The sequence below is a fragment of the Aspergillus steynii genome (assembly GCF_002849105.1).
Source record: "Aspergillus steynii IBT 23096 chromosome Unknown P170scaffold_5, whole genome shotgun sequence".
Taxonomy (NCBI): Eukaryota; Fungi; Ascomycota; class Eurotiomycetes; order Eurotiales; family Aspergillaceae; genus Aspergillus; species Aspergillus steynii.
The window spans coordinates 269,607-282,943 of NW_020194402.1; the positions used below are offsets into that span (position 1 = coordinate 269,607).

At 53.1% G+C, this 13,337-nt stretch overlaps 4 protein-coding genes across 4 annotated transcripts; 2 read left to right on the plus strand and 2 right to left on the minus strand.

The window, feature by feature from the left end:
- The first annotated feature begins 2,340 nt into the window (after window positions 1–2,340).
- On the plus strand, window positions 2,341–2,831 carry P170DRAFT_437393 (uncharacterized protein). Its single transcript, XM_024849355.1, has 2 exons — window positions 2,341–2,456; window positions 2,519–2,831. The coding sequence occupies exons 1-2, from the start codon at window positions 2,400–2,402 to the stop codon at window positions 2,705–2,707; spliced, it is 246 nt and encodes an 81-aa protein (XP_024702863.1). The 5' UTR covers window positions 2,341–2,399; the 3' UTR covers window positions 2,708–2,831.
- Window positions 2,832–3,124: 293 nt separating this feature from the next.
- P170DRAFT_359985 (FAD-dependent oxidoreductase) lies at window positions 3,125–4,289 on the minus strand (the record flags this gene model as incomplete). The annotated part of the gene is made up of 3 exons (XM_024844389.1): window positions 3,125–3,422; window positions 3,474–3,871; window positions 3,930–4,289. 3 exons carry the CDS (start codon window positions 4,287–4,289, stop codon window positions 3,125–3,127), a joined length of 1,056 nt encoding a protein of 351 aa, XP_024702864.1.
- A 1,917-nt stretch (window positions 4,290–6,206) lies between these two features.
- Window positions 6,207–9,210, plus strand: optF (small oligopeptide transporter, OPT family). The gene is made up of 6 exons (XM_024842724.1): window positions 6,207–6,413; window positions 6,723–6,914; window positions 6,993–8,320; window positions 8,370–8,584; window positions 8,652–8,921; window positions 8,967–9,210. Exons 1-6 carry the CDS (start codon window positions 6,348–6,350, stop codon window positions 9,164–9,166), a joined length of 2,271 nt encoding a protein of 756 aa, XP_024702865.1. The 5' UTR covers window positions 6,207–6,347; the 3' UTR covers window positions 9,167–9,210.
- Window positions 9,181–13,081, minus strand: P170DRAFT_456412 (guanine deaminase). Its single transcript, XM_024851617.1, has 3 exons — window positions 11,584–13,081; window positions 10,821–11,535; window positions 9,181–10,679 (listed from the first exon to the last, which is right to left on the minus strand). The coding sequence occupies exons 1-3, from the start codon at window positions 12,866–12,868 to the stop codon at window positions 9,254–9,256; spliced, it is 3,426 nt and encodes a 1,141-aa protein (XP_024702866.1). The 5' UTR covers window positions 12,869–13,081; the 3' UTR covers window positions 9,181–9,253.
- Between the last annotated feature and the right edge of the window lie 256 nt (window positions 13,082–13,337).

Sequence of the window (13,337 nt, forward strand, 5' to 3'; positions counted from 1 at the left end):
CGGCCTTAAGGATCAATGTTCTTTGGGTGACCAAGACTTCGTTTTTCAGATGCTGTGGACCTTTAACCACGCTTTGGCCAAACTATACGTTTCCAACTACCTTCGAGAACTTCAGGTATCTTGAACGACCTTCGGTTGCGCAATCTTTGAGTGTAACAACCCCGAATCAGCACATGAAAAAGGAGTTATGCAAGTGGAAACACAAATTTTCTACGAAATAACTCAGTTTCCTTCCATGATTGACCCTGTAAACCAGGCCCTAGAACACGATTCTCTCGGCATCCCCAAATATCCCACTATCAACCAAGCCGATAAGCCTACTTAATCGCAAATTCATTCGCCCTTCCAGTATCTAGAAATGAGCATATATGATTTCATACCGGTATGAAGCGCTCTTTGGCAGTATTAGAGGCACCGAGAAGCTTAAAGATTTGATATCAAGGATATCAACTGCCCAACGCCTCGATGGACGAGGGAATTGGCTTCAAGGCTATGCTTAAAAAACGTTGTGCTCGTTGTGATGGCAAGACATTCTCGACGATTTAGCAAAGGATATGCAGGCAAGACTCAAAAATGCCCATTCCAACAAGATAGAGCAGCGTCCAACAACCCACAAAGGATCATGGCTATTAGTCCTTCATTCGCATGTCACCTACAAAGGGCACACCTCAAGCATCTGAAAGACTTCTCTAACATCCTGCCTCGAAAGCCTAGAGCAGACATAACCTGCGATCCGAACAGGGACTAATGATAAATCACGTTCTGGTGGCTGAAGCCGAGCCAGTCATACGATGATGCTTATGAGCATTAACATCTCCTCGGACATTTCGAACGACTTCCATCATCATGGACAGCCCATGGGCCTTTTTAACGCTCATAAAGAACAGCAAATCATACCTGGTGCATTAGTCAGTCCGAGAATCAGGCCGAATTTATTTGAGAAGCCTTGAGAACGAAAAACGAGATGACTAGTCGCAGTGCTTTATTGGTGAAAGTCTTCCAGTCTATCGCATCCTACGGATATACCGAATCCTCAACCTTCTTCTCGACATAGCCGGTGCTGTGGAAAATGAATTGAGCACCCGGACAGGGAGAAGCTTTTAGCACACAACAACAGCACTTTCCGGGTTGGCTATAGGAGCAAGATTGTTTTCATTGACAAAGATCCCACATTCGTCCGATAGTACACACCCCATAATCATGACCTAGCAGAGCCACGAAGATACAATCTGCCAGCCTTGAAGGCTTGTTATCACAGTCGACTACTCATAGTCCAGGAGGGGCTTGAGATTTACATTATTATAGCCACATACGACGATACCTACACAGAGTATCTCAAAGGACAGAAAGTCCCATCTTCATATTTTATGACCATGCAAGAATATGGTCCGTTTAATACGATAATTGGCAACAACATGGGATATTCTGCAGAGTTCGCTAAAGGAATCTCCCTTGCAAAAAAAACTGACCCAATCCCATAAGAACCTATTCTGACGTCCGAGTTACCTTCAAAATCTGCTTAATATAGACTCAGTGCGACTAGCAATCACACGAAAGTGATATCCCACATGCAACAAGATCATTGTATCATTAATTTCCATCATTTTCAGACCCGTATCTGACATTGCGATAAGTGCGATGGAACCTGAAAGCTAGGCAGCAACCGATACATACTATCACATAGACCGGAGTCTGAGGCAGGAGATAGCCACTAGATCAATTTATTCACATTCATTAAAGGAGTCTTATTTAAGATCTGACTGATTACGCTTCTGACAACTAACATGGTTTGGAAGATTATCGAAGGCAGTTAGCTCGACTATTAAGTACGCTATCACAAAAGCATCCAATCCGAGCTTAAATCATAACTTCGTTACAAAATAATGTCAGATCACTAAATACAAAGGTATGATAAAAGGGGATTTAGAGTGTAGCAAAACACCCTGCCAAATTTAATCGAGATGACGAGTTGAACACATAAGAACGAACTATATTAAGCTCTGTATGCTCGCATGTGGGCACTTGAAACCGTTCAGCTCGGGCTGCCAACAGACGGTCGAGTACCTCCATAGACACGGCCAAGAGCGATAGGAGGAGGCAGAGAATTGTTGACAGATAGCATCAAATAACATGTTGTTCCAGACAGTCCTTTCTCTGGGATGATGCCATCGAAGCTATTTGCACGACCCCCATAGCTAAAATAACTTTTCGGAGCTTGACCGCGAGAGTCGATATCTCGACGCTGGCACCCCGCTCTCTGCATTATTTATTATCGCTTGATTTCATCGGTCGGTTGTTTCGTTTACTTGAGTGCTCCGTATTTGACCCTCAACGCGAAACCCTCATAGTCTGTCCGTTCACTCTTCCATCCAGAAGCAATATCAAACTGCAATATCAGTATGCCTTCTCATCATCATATGACTCAGTCCGACGCTTCCAGGATCCAGTCCTCCCAGGTACTTAGATCCTCCAACTCCTCAATCCCTGATACTCTCCCGACTGACTGACTGTTATATAGGCCAAAGGCGGCGGAGACATGTCATCTGGGGGCTTCGCTGCTCGAGCGCAGTCAGCTGGCGATCGAGCAGCCACCTCCACCTCTCAGTATTCATCCCAGGGATCTGCGTCCCAAACTTCAAGCTATAATCCTTCCTCGGCCGGTAGATGGACCTCAGGCTCTGGTTCTACCGGCCAGGCCAGCCGATGAGTGTGGATCACATGTCATTTCGTATGAAAAGTTTCAGGATGGATTTGTTTTGTTCTTGATGGTAACTATCTGGTCGTGTATTTCAAATTGGACGTCTGTGTAGTAGTTAGTTAGTGTGTGTGTGTGTGTGTGTGTGTGTGATCAGTGGTGTGATGCCTTGATACTGTACTTTTGCTCTGACTGGCAGCAAGGGTGTTGAAAATTGGATTTCTCATCAGAATAGCATTCAGTGGACATCCTTCCTTCTTCATTTACTAGGCCATTGTGCATAATATCTAAACGTGCAGTAAAAACAGAATTGCTTCACGAATTTCTATCATTATTCTTATCCAATGGTCAATTTGAACGGCCCCTGTTGATCTCAATCCAGCCGATGATCAACACTCCTGCATTCTATATCCACGCACATTAGCCATCTCAAGGCCCAGCCTGAGTAATTACATGCTCTCGCTCCGCCTGTTCCACAATCTTCGCCAGCGCGTCCGCAACGCCATACGAAAACGCGTATCCACCTCCACCAAACCCGTAGGCGGACAAGATAAGGCGATCACCAATCTGTTCCGAGTCCAGTCGGAAGCCCCCCTCCCTGGACGGGCGAATTCCTATGATATAGCTGAGGTCATTCTCGTCGGGGGTCTCGGGGACGATGTCGGGAGCTAGGCGATGGGCGCGGGCGATCTCGTCTCGGGCGATGTCCATGTCTACTTCAGGAGAACTGTAACTGATTAGCGTCGGGATGCGTGTTTTTGTTTGATCATGAACTTACACGGTGCCCCGTTGCTTGCTGCCACCAAGCACAACTCCCTTTGACAAAGGTCGGGGAATGACGTAGGTATACTCTTTGCCGTTTCGGAAGTACATCTTTTGGCAGGTCTCCGTCCGATAGAACACGTTTTGACCACGCTCAGGAAAACACTTATCGTCTTGAACATCGGTGAGAGACTTGCTACCCAGCCCGCTGGCATTGATGAAGATGCTTGATTCGGGAAACATGGTGTACAGCTCCTGCAGCGACTCGACTCTTTTCCGAATAAAGTGACCACCCAGCGACGTGATCTTCTTACCCAGAAAAGGCATATGGCGTGTCGGGTCAGTAACGAGAGAGTCATAGGCCCATCCGCAGCTGAAGTTCGAAGGGTATTCATCGCGTTTCAAGTCACGGAACTAGTGTCAAGATCAGTACTCCACCGTTGCTTATCAGATGGTTAATTTGCCACCCTACCTTGGACACAACGGTTTTTCCCCACAGGGAGGAATTCTCAGAAGGCGGTTGTTCGAGGTACTCGCGAGAGTCAACGATGCAGATACCCGAGTCCGGCTCTTCTTGAGCCATCATGAGCAGGTGGCGATGGGTGACGGCTTGGAAGTACTGATATTCGGGACTGATGCCGCCAGCGGCATGCCATGCTGCTCCGGCCCAAGCCGACGCATAAAAGATGTTCTCATCTCCAGGAAGATACTCGGCCACCAGGATAACACGGAATCCATTGAGAAGTAACTGTCGAGCTGTGGCACATCCGATGATACCGGCACCCAAGATGATGATCGGGCGTTGTGCAAAGGGTAGGAGGTCGCCTCCCATGGTGGCCTCAGGTGTCCGCTTTCCGTATGCGCGAATTCCGGTTGAAGGGAGTGATCCTCACGTTGACAGAAGGTGGGTACCAACGCTCATTTAAAGGGATGGAAAACAAAAAAGTTTGAGCATCGGAGGGGGAAACACAGGGGGGAAATCCGGCAATCCGACGGCAGACTTTGAGGACCGGAAGTCAAGTATAGACGCAAAGGCCATTGCTTCAGCTTTCGGGCGAGTAAGAAACTGCCTAATCGGCACTTATGCATGCCAGACACCGCCGTTCACCAAGCCCACACGGCCGATAATTCGTCGCAATAGTCGAACCAAGGATGGAGATCGCCCGTCGCCCTTCTACGGATGGTTTGTGGGTGCCAATCAATCAATATTGGGAGTCGGGTAGAAGCGCCCAGATCCGACGGTCGGCTCGACCCGCTTTGGTGCAACTTCCACACAACTCGCGCACCGAAAAAATGAAGGGATCCTCCTATGACGAGACGAGGAAGGTGCATCCAGCTGTTGGACAGACCGCCACGAACTGGCTGGCATCATCCCATAGGCTCGGGGAGGAGATGTGATGGCGTGACGGAATTTGGCGGGAGACTCCGACCGCGGGCATGATTCGGAATCGATTCTTTGCCTAGCCTGTCTATCTGCAAGGCGGGGTTCTCAGAGTAGCCGAAAATTGTCGCAAAGATATAGTGGCTGTGGATGATGCTCTCATTGTGATTAGTCCGTGGTGTCATGAGATAATGCGTCCACCTTTTGGACGGTGTCCATGGATGCGATTTCCCGAGAGGGTAGGAAGATAAAAGGGTCGGTGGTGGAGAATAAGTGGAATTCCATGATTTCTATCTCCATAATCCCAACGTGGTAGCAGTCCTTACTTTGCAGTGTCGTGGATAGTTTCCTGCCCTACTGTTATCTATCAACGCTTGATCCTCATGCTAGTTATTTAGTTCGTCCACTAGACAACTAGAAGACAAGAAATATGGAAGAAAAGTAAGAAAATTCCGTACCGCACGCCGATTTCGGAACTGCGTAAACCACAACATCAGTCGCGCTTTTATTAATTTCGATCATGATAAAACTTCACTGGTTTCACTGGAATGGAAATGTAGCGCAAGGGATACCATCGAATGTCTGTGCTTCAGTCGCACAACCCCTTTGCCGAATCGCGCCTGGCGACGTCAGAGGCCGGGGCCATCCGTCGACCAGACATCGCAACCGCGTTCATAGAAAGCCACGGCTTTTCCTCTTTCCCTTTTCATGACTCAGTGCCGATCTGAACGGTCAATTCGGGCGGGGAATCCGAGGAGAAAGACCAAGTCCCGATGGTCACTGGCATTTGAGAGTATTTATACTCGAGGCGAACTGCACATCGAGTAATAGCACTCCGAGACAACCGGAGCTTGCTAATCGGTATTGTCTGTCTCACGCAGTATATTCCGTCCTCCAATCCATCACCGACGTATCCAAGTGGGTCGAATTGAAGCTATCGAAAAGACTGAGCAATATAAACTTGGGTCCTAGGGTCCATGGTCGCTACTAAAATATCACTAAGACTAGAGGATTTTAGTTCGCTACAAGACGCTGACATGGAACACCACACCTTTCCTCCGCTTCGCTTGCAAGTCATGTCCAATCTTGGACCGCACAACGAGAGATTTCGACGGCGATCGACTGCGAGCGTGGGTTCCATCCGCTTGGCATGTCGGCAACAGGACACACCGCATGAAGCCATTGCATACGGATACGAAGTGATTATCCGTCCGGGTCCACGCTGACTTGCTGACCGACATGATGATTATTAGGATTGGTTTCAGCCCGTCGGGCCTAAGAGAGCAAGTGGAGAGGGAATGAGTTCCGTAGGATTCTCGAATTCCAGAAAGCAGCAAGTGGCAGCGGATGCAGCCGACAGATCGCGTGACTCGGCGTCACGGGGCAGCGCGCTAAGCCCATTCGGGCAGCTCCACAGGCAGCCGAAAGACTCCGTCGCCTTCAGAATCCGCCGATTTCTCCCAGATTCAGGTTCATGCTAATCCCGATCCTGAGACCCTGCCCCTGCGTATGCAATGCACCATGGCTGGGAAGGCCCCGGAGGATGAAAAGTCGCTGCGGGACGAATCAATTCAGGTGGGTGTGCCCCATTTTTCTTTGCTTTTCCGGCCTGGCAACTGCAACCTTACCCATCCCATCCCTGGCTCCTTTTCCCATTTGGTGATCATTGGGCTTGGTCCCCTTCATCTGTGCCTTGACCCCTTGGCCGATGGGATCTGCTGGCCCTACTGGCCCTCCACATGTCTTCCACGTGGTGGGTGGCTCGCTCCCACCGGCCATTCCCACTTGGAAGCCTGTGGTCATGGAATCGAATCCAACTGCCATCATGCAAAGATCGTCCGTGGTGCCCAGACATTATTCTAACGTTCGACCGATTTCCATTAGGTCCCGCAGCTAGACCCCCAGAATGAACATGACTTTACTGTCCTGAGTGACCGTGATGCGGCCAAGATCCTGCCCTACGAAGCCGATGATTCTCCGTTCCCGGAAGTGCGGGCTGCTGTGCGGCCCAAGGATGATATAAACCTGCCAGTTAATACCGTTCGCATGTGGGTGATCGGGATATTGTTTACTATAGTATGTTTCCATGGGTAGCACGGGGAAGACCCCTACGTAATACGAAAAGAAGCATGGGTCGGGCTGACTCCGCTCTAGGTTGGGAGTGGCCTGAACCAATTTTTTAGTTTGCGACAGCCCAGTGTCACGATCAGTGCATTGGTGGCACAGCTGGCAGCCTATCCCATCGGGTGTGCCTGGGCGCGATGGATCCCATTGGGCCGGTTCAACCCGGATCGCCATTTCAACATCAAGGAGCATGCGCTGATTACAATCATGGCCAACGTTGCATTTGGGTCGGCTGCAGCCACCCAGGTCATCGAGGCGATGGTCAAGTTCTACGGCATGCCCTCGAAGGGTGGATTCGAGATCCTCTTTACCATCACGACGCAGATGTTCGGGTTTGGCTTGGCCGGCATGGCGTCGCGCTGGCTCGTGGGGCCTGCGACGATGATCTGGCCCCAGGTGCTCTCTAATGCTGCGCTACTGTCGACCTTGCATTCCCGGAGAAATACCTTGGCGGATGGTTGGATCATCACGCGCCTGCGTTTCTTCCTGCTGGTTTTCATTGGTGGAGCGGTCTGGTACTTTCTTCCAGGCTATCTCTTCACCGCACTCAGCACCTTTACCTTCGTTTGCTGGATTGCGCCACACAATGTGGTTCTCAACCAGCTCTTCGGCCAGCGGTCGGGACTGGGCATGTCGGTTTTGACTTTTGACTGGGCGCAGGTCGTCTTTGCCAATCAAAGCCCGCTGCTCGTTCCCTTCTGGGCCGGGTGTAATGTGATGGGGTCCTTTGCCTTGTTTTTCTGGCTTCTCTGCCCTCTCTTGTACTACACTAACACATGGTACTCCGCCTATCTTCCTCTGCTTGGCCCTAATACATTTGACAATCGGGGTCGGCCCTACATGGTTGAGCGGGTGATGAACCCGGACGGTTCGGTGAATCAAGAGGCGTACCACAATTACTCGCCCATGTTTCTTCCGGCGGGTTATGCCGTGACATATGGCGTGGCATTTGCCAACTTGACCGGGATCTTCGTCCACGTTGCACTGTACCACGGGAAGGACCTGTGGGAGCAATGGAAGGGGCGCAACCAAAAAGACGTGCATTCCCGTCTGATGGAATCGTATGCCGATGTGCCATGGTGGTGGTTCGGGGCCGTGACGATCGTGATGTTCGTGCTGAGTATTGTCACGAACGAGGTGTGGCACACAGATCTTCCGGCGTGGGCAGTGCTGCTGGCTTATCTGCTCCCGGCTGTGTACATTATCCCGATTGGGATCATCAAGGCCGTGACCAACATCTCGAGTAACCAGCTCAACTTGATTACTGAGTTTATCGGGGGATATGCATTTCTTGGGCGACCCGTTGCCAACATGGCTTTCAAGTTTTACGGGTATGTGGCAGTGTCACAGGGTCTCGAGTAAGTCTCCAAGGCAAGGAACAAGGGCATTTAGAAGCTGACTGGTCAGGTTTGTGGCCGATATGAAACTGGCACACTACCTTCACATTGCTCCTCGGACGCTCTTCATGGCGCAAGGACTGGCTACGCTGGTCGGAGCCATCGTGCAGTGCGGCGTGACGGTATTTATGATAACGCGCTTTGAAGGGATCTGTAAACCGGATTCCCCGGGAGGGTTTAGCTGCCCACATGGGCATGTGACATATTCGTCTTCCCTGATTTGGGGTGGGTCTTTTTTTTTTTTTTTTTTTTTTTTTTTGAGTCGGGAATAGTTCGGTATTGACTAGTGCAGGTGCTCTCGGCCCCGGACGGAACTTTTCCTCGGGCCAAATCTACGGCAACCTCCTCTGGTTCTTCCTGGTGGGCCCCGTGGTTGTTATCATCACGTACCTTCTCGGCCGACGGTGGAAGCAAGTCAACTACATCTCGTGGCCGGTGGCATTCGGCGCCATGAGCCAGGTCCCACCGGCGACGGGGATCAGCTTCTCGTCGTGGTGGATTGTAAATATCATTTTCAACGGGCTGATCAAGCGGCGCAAGCCGGCTTGGTGGGCGAAATACAGTGAGTCTTCTTCATCCAGTCTAGAATATCCGCTAACTATTATAGACTACGTCCTCTCGGCCGCATTAGACTCGGGTGTCGCCGTGGCCACGGTGATCATCTTCTTCTGCATCATGCTCCCTGCGGGCATTCTGCACTGGTGGGGAAACGACGTGCATCACCGCACAGCCGATGATATGGGAACGCCGTGGAAGAAGCTGCCGGAGTCGGGGTACTTTGGACCGGCGATGGGCACATGGCGATGACAGTAGACGCATGCGTATATACGTCGCATAGACTTTGGCATATATCAGATACTAATATACACGCATTCTATCCATTTTAACCATGAGCTATCCCTTCACTCTCCTCCCCTTAACCCAAACCCCCGTAATATTGCGATCATCCCCCGTCATGACGAACTTCTCAAACACCTCCCGAATCTCATCTCCATCCACATCGGCCATGACCCCTTCGACAGCCCAATCCACCAAACACGCATCCAACTCCTTCCCGACCTCAAAGTTCCCAACCTTCGCTTCCAACCCAGCCACCCTGGCCCCTCCCAACGTCGCCATAAAAAACCCCTCCTCCGTACTCAACGCCCCCTTCACCCCTCCACTCTGACTCTTCGCCGCCACACTCACCAAATACGCCTGCCTCATCACCTCCAACATACTGGATGTAAACCCACCGCCACAATCCGTGCCCAATCCCACCTTAACCCCCCGATCCAAATACTCCCTCACCGGCGCGACCATAAACTCATCCATACACGTATTCGACACGGGACAATGCGCAACCCCACACCCCAACGCCCTCAGCCTCTCCACCTCCCCCTCTTTCAGATAGATCGCATGAGCCAGAATACTCCGCTCCCCGAGCAGCCCAAACCCGTCATACAGCTCCGTCTCGGTCCTCGCGCCGGGGAACAACTCACTCGTGAACTGCACCTCGGCCTTCGACTCGTTGAAATGCGTCTGCACCGGCAAGTCCGGATACTTCGCACTCAATTCCCCAAGTCTTGCCAGAAGCTCATCGGTACATGAGATCGCGAACCGAGGCGTCAGCACCGGCTTGATCAGCTCATACCCCGGATCCAGGGCCTTCAGACCCGCGATAAACTCCTCCGTGGAGCGGATACTCTCCTCCACGGAGTCCTCGACGTACCAGTCCGGCGCGTGACGATCCATGTTACATTTCCCGACGAGGGCGCGCTGACCGAGTTGCTGGCATGTTTGCGCCAGGACCAGAGACGCAGGGGTATGCAGCGAGGCGTAGTAGCATGCTGTTGTGATACCTTGTCTTAACCCGCCTTTCACGCACGAGGTATAGAGTTTGCGAGCGTGAGCTAGGTCCTGGGCTTTCGATTCGTTCGCGAACGTGAGCGTCTCGAGCCAGGTGAGGAGGGGCAGGCCGCGGCCGAGACCGCGCTGGGACCATTGCGGGGCGTGGGTGTGGGTGTCGATGAAGCCGGGGATGAGGAATTGGGAGGGCGAGAGGGTGAGGGTTGGGCAGGTTGACGGGGTGAGGGAGTGCCTGGAGAGGAGGGAGGGGATTTCGGAGGACGAGGTGGAGGGGTGGATGGAGAGGATGGAGCCGGAGGGGGAGATGATGAGGAGGGTGGAGGGGAGGATTTCCAGGGTGGTGGGGGAGAGGGAGTGGATGAGGGTGCCGTGGATGGAGTGGGACATTTTGTTTTGAGGGTGGAAAATGGGTGAGAGAAGAGAGAGAAAGAGAAAGAGAGGGGATGAGGGGAAAGAAAAGATGAGTGGGGAACTGTCAGGCGATAAGATACGGTGGGTTCTCTAGTGCGTAAAGTTACACAGTTGCTCTAGATAGTCTCATGCATATATTTATGTACACAATCAAAGGGTATAGAATGTCGCCATCTCCTCTTGGAACCAGTCGTATGAATACAGCAGTTGTTGCGCCAGGTGAGGATCCATCACCGGGATATTGCCCGGGTCGTTGACCAGCAGCACGTCGTCCAGCACCGGCGCCAGAGGCACGGGCGGTGCCACCAGGACATGAGGTTGCTGCGACACAGGCGGCGGCGGCGGCGGTTGCGGGGGGTTCTGCTGGCCCAGTTGCTCCTGTTGATATGCCAGATGACTGAAGATCATCGTGCTCTGCTGTCGGAACGTCTCTGCCAGCCGCTCCACGCCCGGCCGTCGCTTGCCGAACTCCTCCAACAGCACCACCACCGCCTGGATGGCGCGGCGCATGGTCTGGTCGTCAGGATGCCACGCGGGTGCGCGGCCGTCGCGGACCGCAAGAAAATCATGGTTGAGACACCACAGGATCGTGATCCCCGCGTAGTAGGTCTGACTCAGGGTCAACCAGATCCACTTCAACTTGCCCACCGAGTAGCTGTCCCAGTAGGATCGAATGACCTGGATGCTGGCATTGCCGCAGCTCACGATGCTGGCCGCGTCGGGGGTGGGGTTCCGCGGGCTGGGTCGGTACATGAGTAAGAGGGTGGTGGCATATAGGTAGTCGTAGTAGCTGGTAGAATACAGAAGCGCTGGAGGGTACACCGGCGCATTGCGGCGCCAGTCATCCAGCTCTTGGCGAAAATGGCTAAGCGTCACGATCACTTCGTTCGTCGGTGGAGGCGGTTGATTATTGTATACTGTCCACGTTAGTGCGTTGATCACAGAACACAAGCAGATAGTCTTACGGTAACGGTAGATGCGCGAGAAAATGCGACGCAAGCGGACGACCTGCACCGGGATGGTCATCACGCTCGTCCCCGGCGCTTCCGTCCAGTCGTCGTTGAACTCCCGCGGGAGACTCACGCTGATGTCCTCGTCCACGATGCCCAGTGGCCGGCACAGCGTGCTGGCAATCAACCGATCCAAGTTGTACAGACTCCAGAACGCCCGTTTGGTCATCTCCTCCTCGATCACGCTCGCTGCTGGCCGAGCCTTGTGCAGACCGAGACTGGTGGCCAGACGCAAGGCAGTGCCCAGCACATGCCACACGCTGGGGCCGGTGGTCGCGAAGAGGGTGTACAGCGCCATGCTGAGCAGCGCTTTCACCGCGGCCAGGTCCTCATTCTGCAGAGCCAGCGGCAGTGTCTCCTGACTCACGCGGTAGAACTCCATGGCTTGCGTGCCGTCGGACGACCCGATCAACAGGGCGATGGCGATGGTGATGTGATAGGTGTAGTGGAACTCCGGCGTCGGGGCCTCCCCCGTATAGATGCGACGCAGATGCGGGAAGAAGTCGGAGCGGTGCAGGAACGGATACTGGTATCCCATACTGTCGAAGTAGCGCGAGGCCACCTGTTCGGCTTCTTCCAGCGAGGCGAGTCGGAGGACGCGCGGGGCGGAGGTGGTCGACGACGTGATGGGCGGGCGCGCCACGGACGGTCGGCGATGCTCGAGATGGTCACGAAAGATCTCGCCGACGTTGGGCAGCTCGGTGCCGACCCCCGACGTGCTGGCCGGGCTGTTCGAGGCGGGCGTTCCGGCCAGCGGGCGCATCGAGTTGCTGCGGCTCATCAGCATGCGTGGCATCTGGTACCACCAGTCCGGGTCCCCCTCGCCGTCCAGGGGACTCCCCGTGGGCCGATCGGCCACGGGGATGCCGGTCTTCTTGCGCACGACCTCCTCCAGCCATCGCACGCGGTTTTGTAGGTTCTCGAGTTGATCTCGCGGGACGGAGGCGCTGGCGACCTGGGGCCCCGGGGGCGGGATGGTACATCGGACGCCGGCACGCGTGCAGGCGGAACAATTGGGATAGCGGAAGTCACATTTCTTCTTGCGCTTGCGGCAGAAATCGCATGCGGTGGAGACGCGTTTGCTGCGATGCGACGGGGAGGAGACGTGGGAGGCGAGGTGAGGTGGCGGGGGGAGGGAGTTGAGCAGGGGCGAGGGGGCGGACGAGGTATGTGGCGCAAGGGAGGAGTCGAGACGGAACTTGCCCAGCTGATGGCGAAATTCGGGATCCCTGTTGGTCATGGTGTCCACCCAAGAGCGAGGCAGCAGATGCAGACGAAGTTAACAGGCCAAGGATTCAGGCGGCTCGAACCGCAAGCCATTCCGAGTGGAGTTGGGTCCGGAAGGGATTGATTGATCGATTCGGGGGACCGCTATCAATTGACCGATCGACCGCGCGGTCATCAGATCACGAGTGGAGCGAGACCAGCAAGAGGCCTGAGATAGGAGGCTTGGCTGATGACTCGCGTGGTTCCGACGATGAATTCCGTTTTGCATTTTGGCGATGAGTTTCGGATGTTGGAGTTGGGCACGTGGGATCTTGGCATTTAGCCGATCTCAGTTATACGCCAGAATGTTGAATAAATAGGAAATAATATGAATAGATAATAATTATATACTAATTGAATCTGTAGAATAAAATAATAACGAATTAACAATCCTAGGCGGTATCCATAGATTGTGGGTGGCACACCTGCTTGTCTCACCTGGC

Bases quoted from the DNA above. Each gene is read 5' to 3' on its own strand.
- optF (XM_024842724.1), top strand. From the start codon at position 6,348: ATGCAATGCACCATGGCTGGGAAGGCCCCGGAGGATGAAAAGTCGCTG. The intron at 6,414-6,722 runs GTGGGTGTGCCC...GATTTCCATTAG, and splicing joins TGCGGGACGAATCAATTCAG to GTCCCGCAGCTAGACCCCCA. The intron at 8,321-8,369 runs GTAAGTCTCCAA...CTGACTGGTCAG, and splicing joins GCAGTGTCACAGGGTCTCGA to GTTTGTGGCCGATATGAAAC.
- P170DRAFT_456412 (XM_024851617.1), bottom strand. From the start codon at position 12,868: ATGACCAACAGGGATCCCGAATTTCGCCATCAGCTGGGCAAGTTCCGT. The intron at 11,536-11,583 runs GTAAGACTATCT...TAACGTGGACAG, and splicing joins CTCGCGCATCTACCGTTACC to TATACAATAATCAACCGCCT. The intron at 10,680-10,820 runs GTATTCATACGA...ATCGCCTGACAG, and splicing joins CACCTGGCGCAACAACTGCT to TTCCCCACTCATCTTTTCTT.
- P170DRAFT_437393 (XM_024849355.1), top strand. From the start codon at position 2,400: ATGCCTTCTCATCATCATATGACTCAGTCCGACGCTTCCAGGATCCAG. The intron at 2,457-2,518 runs GTACTTAGATCC...ACTGTTATATAG, and splicing joins CCAGGATCCAGTCCTCCCAG to GCCAAAGGCGGCGGAGACAT.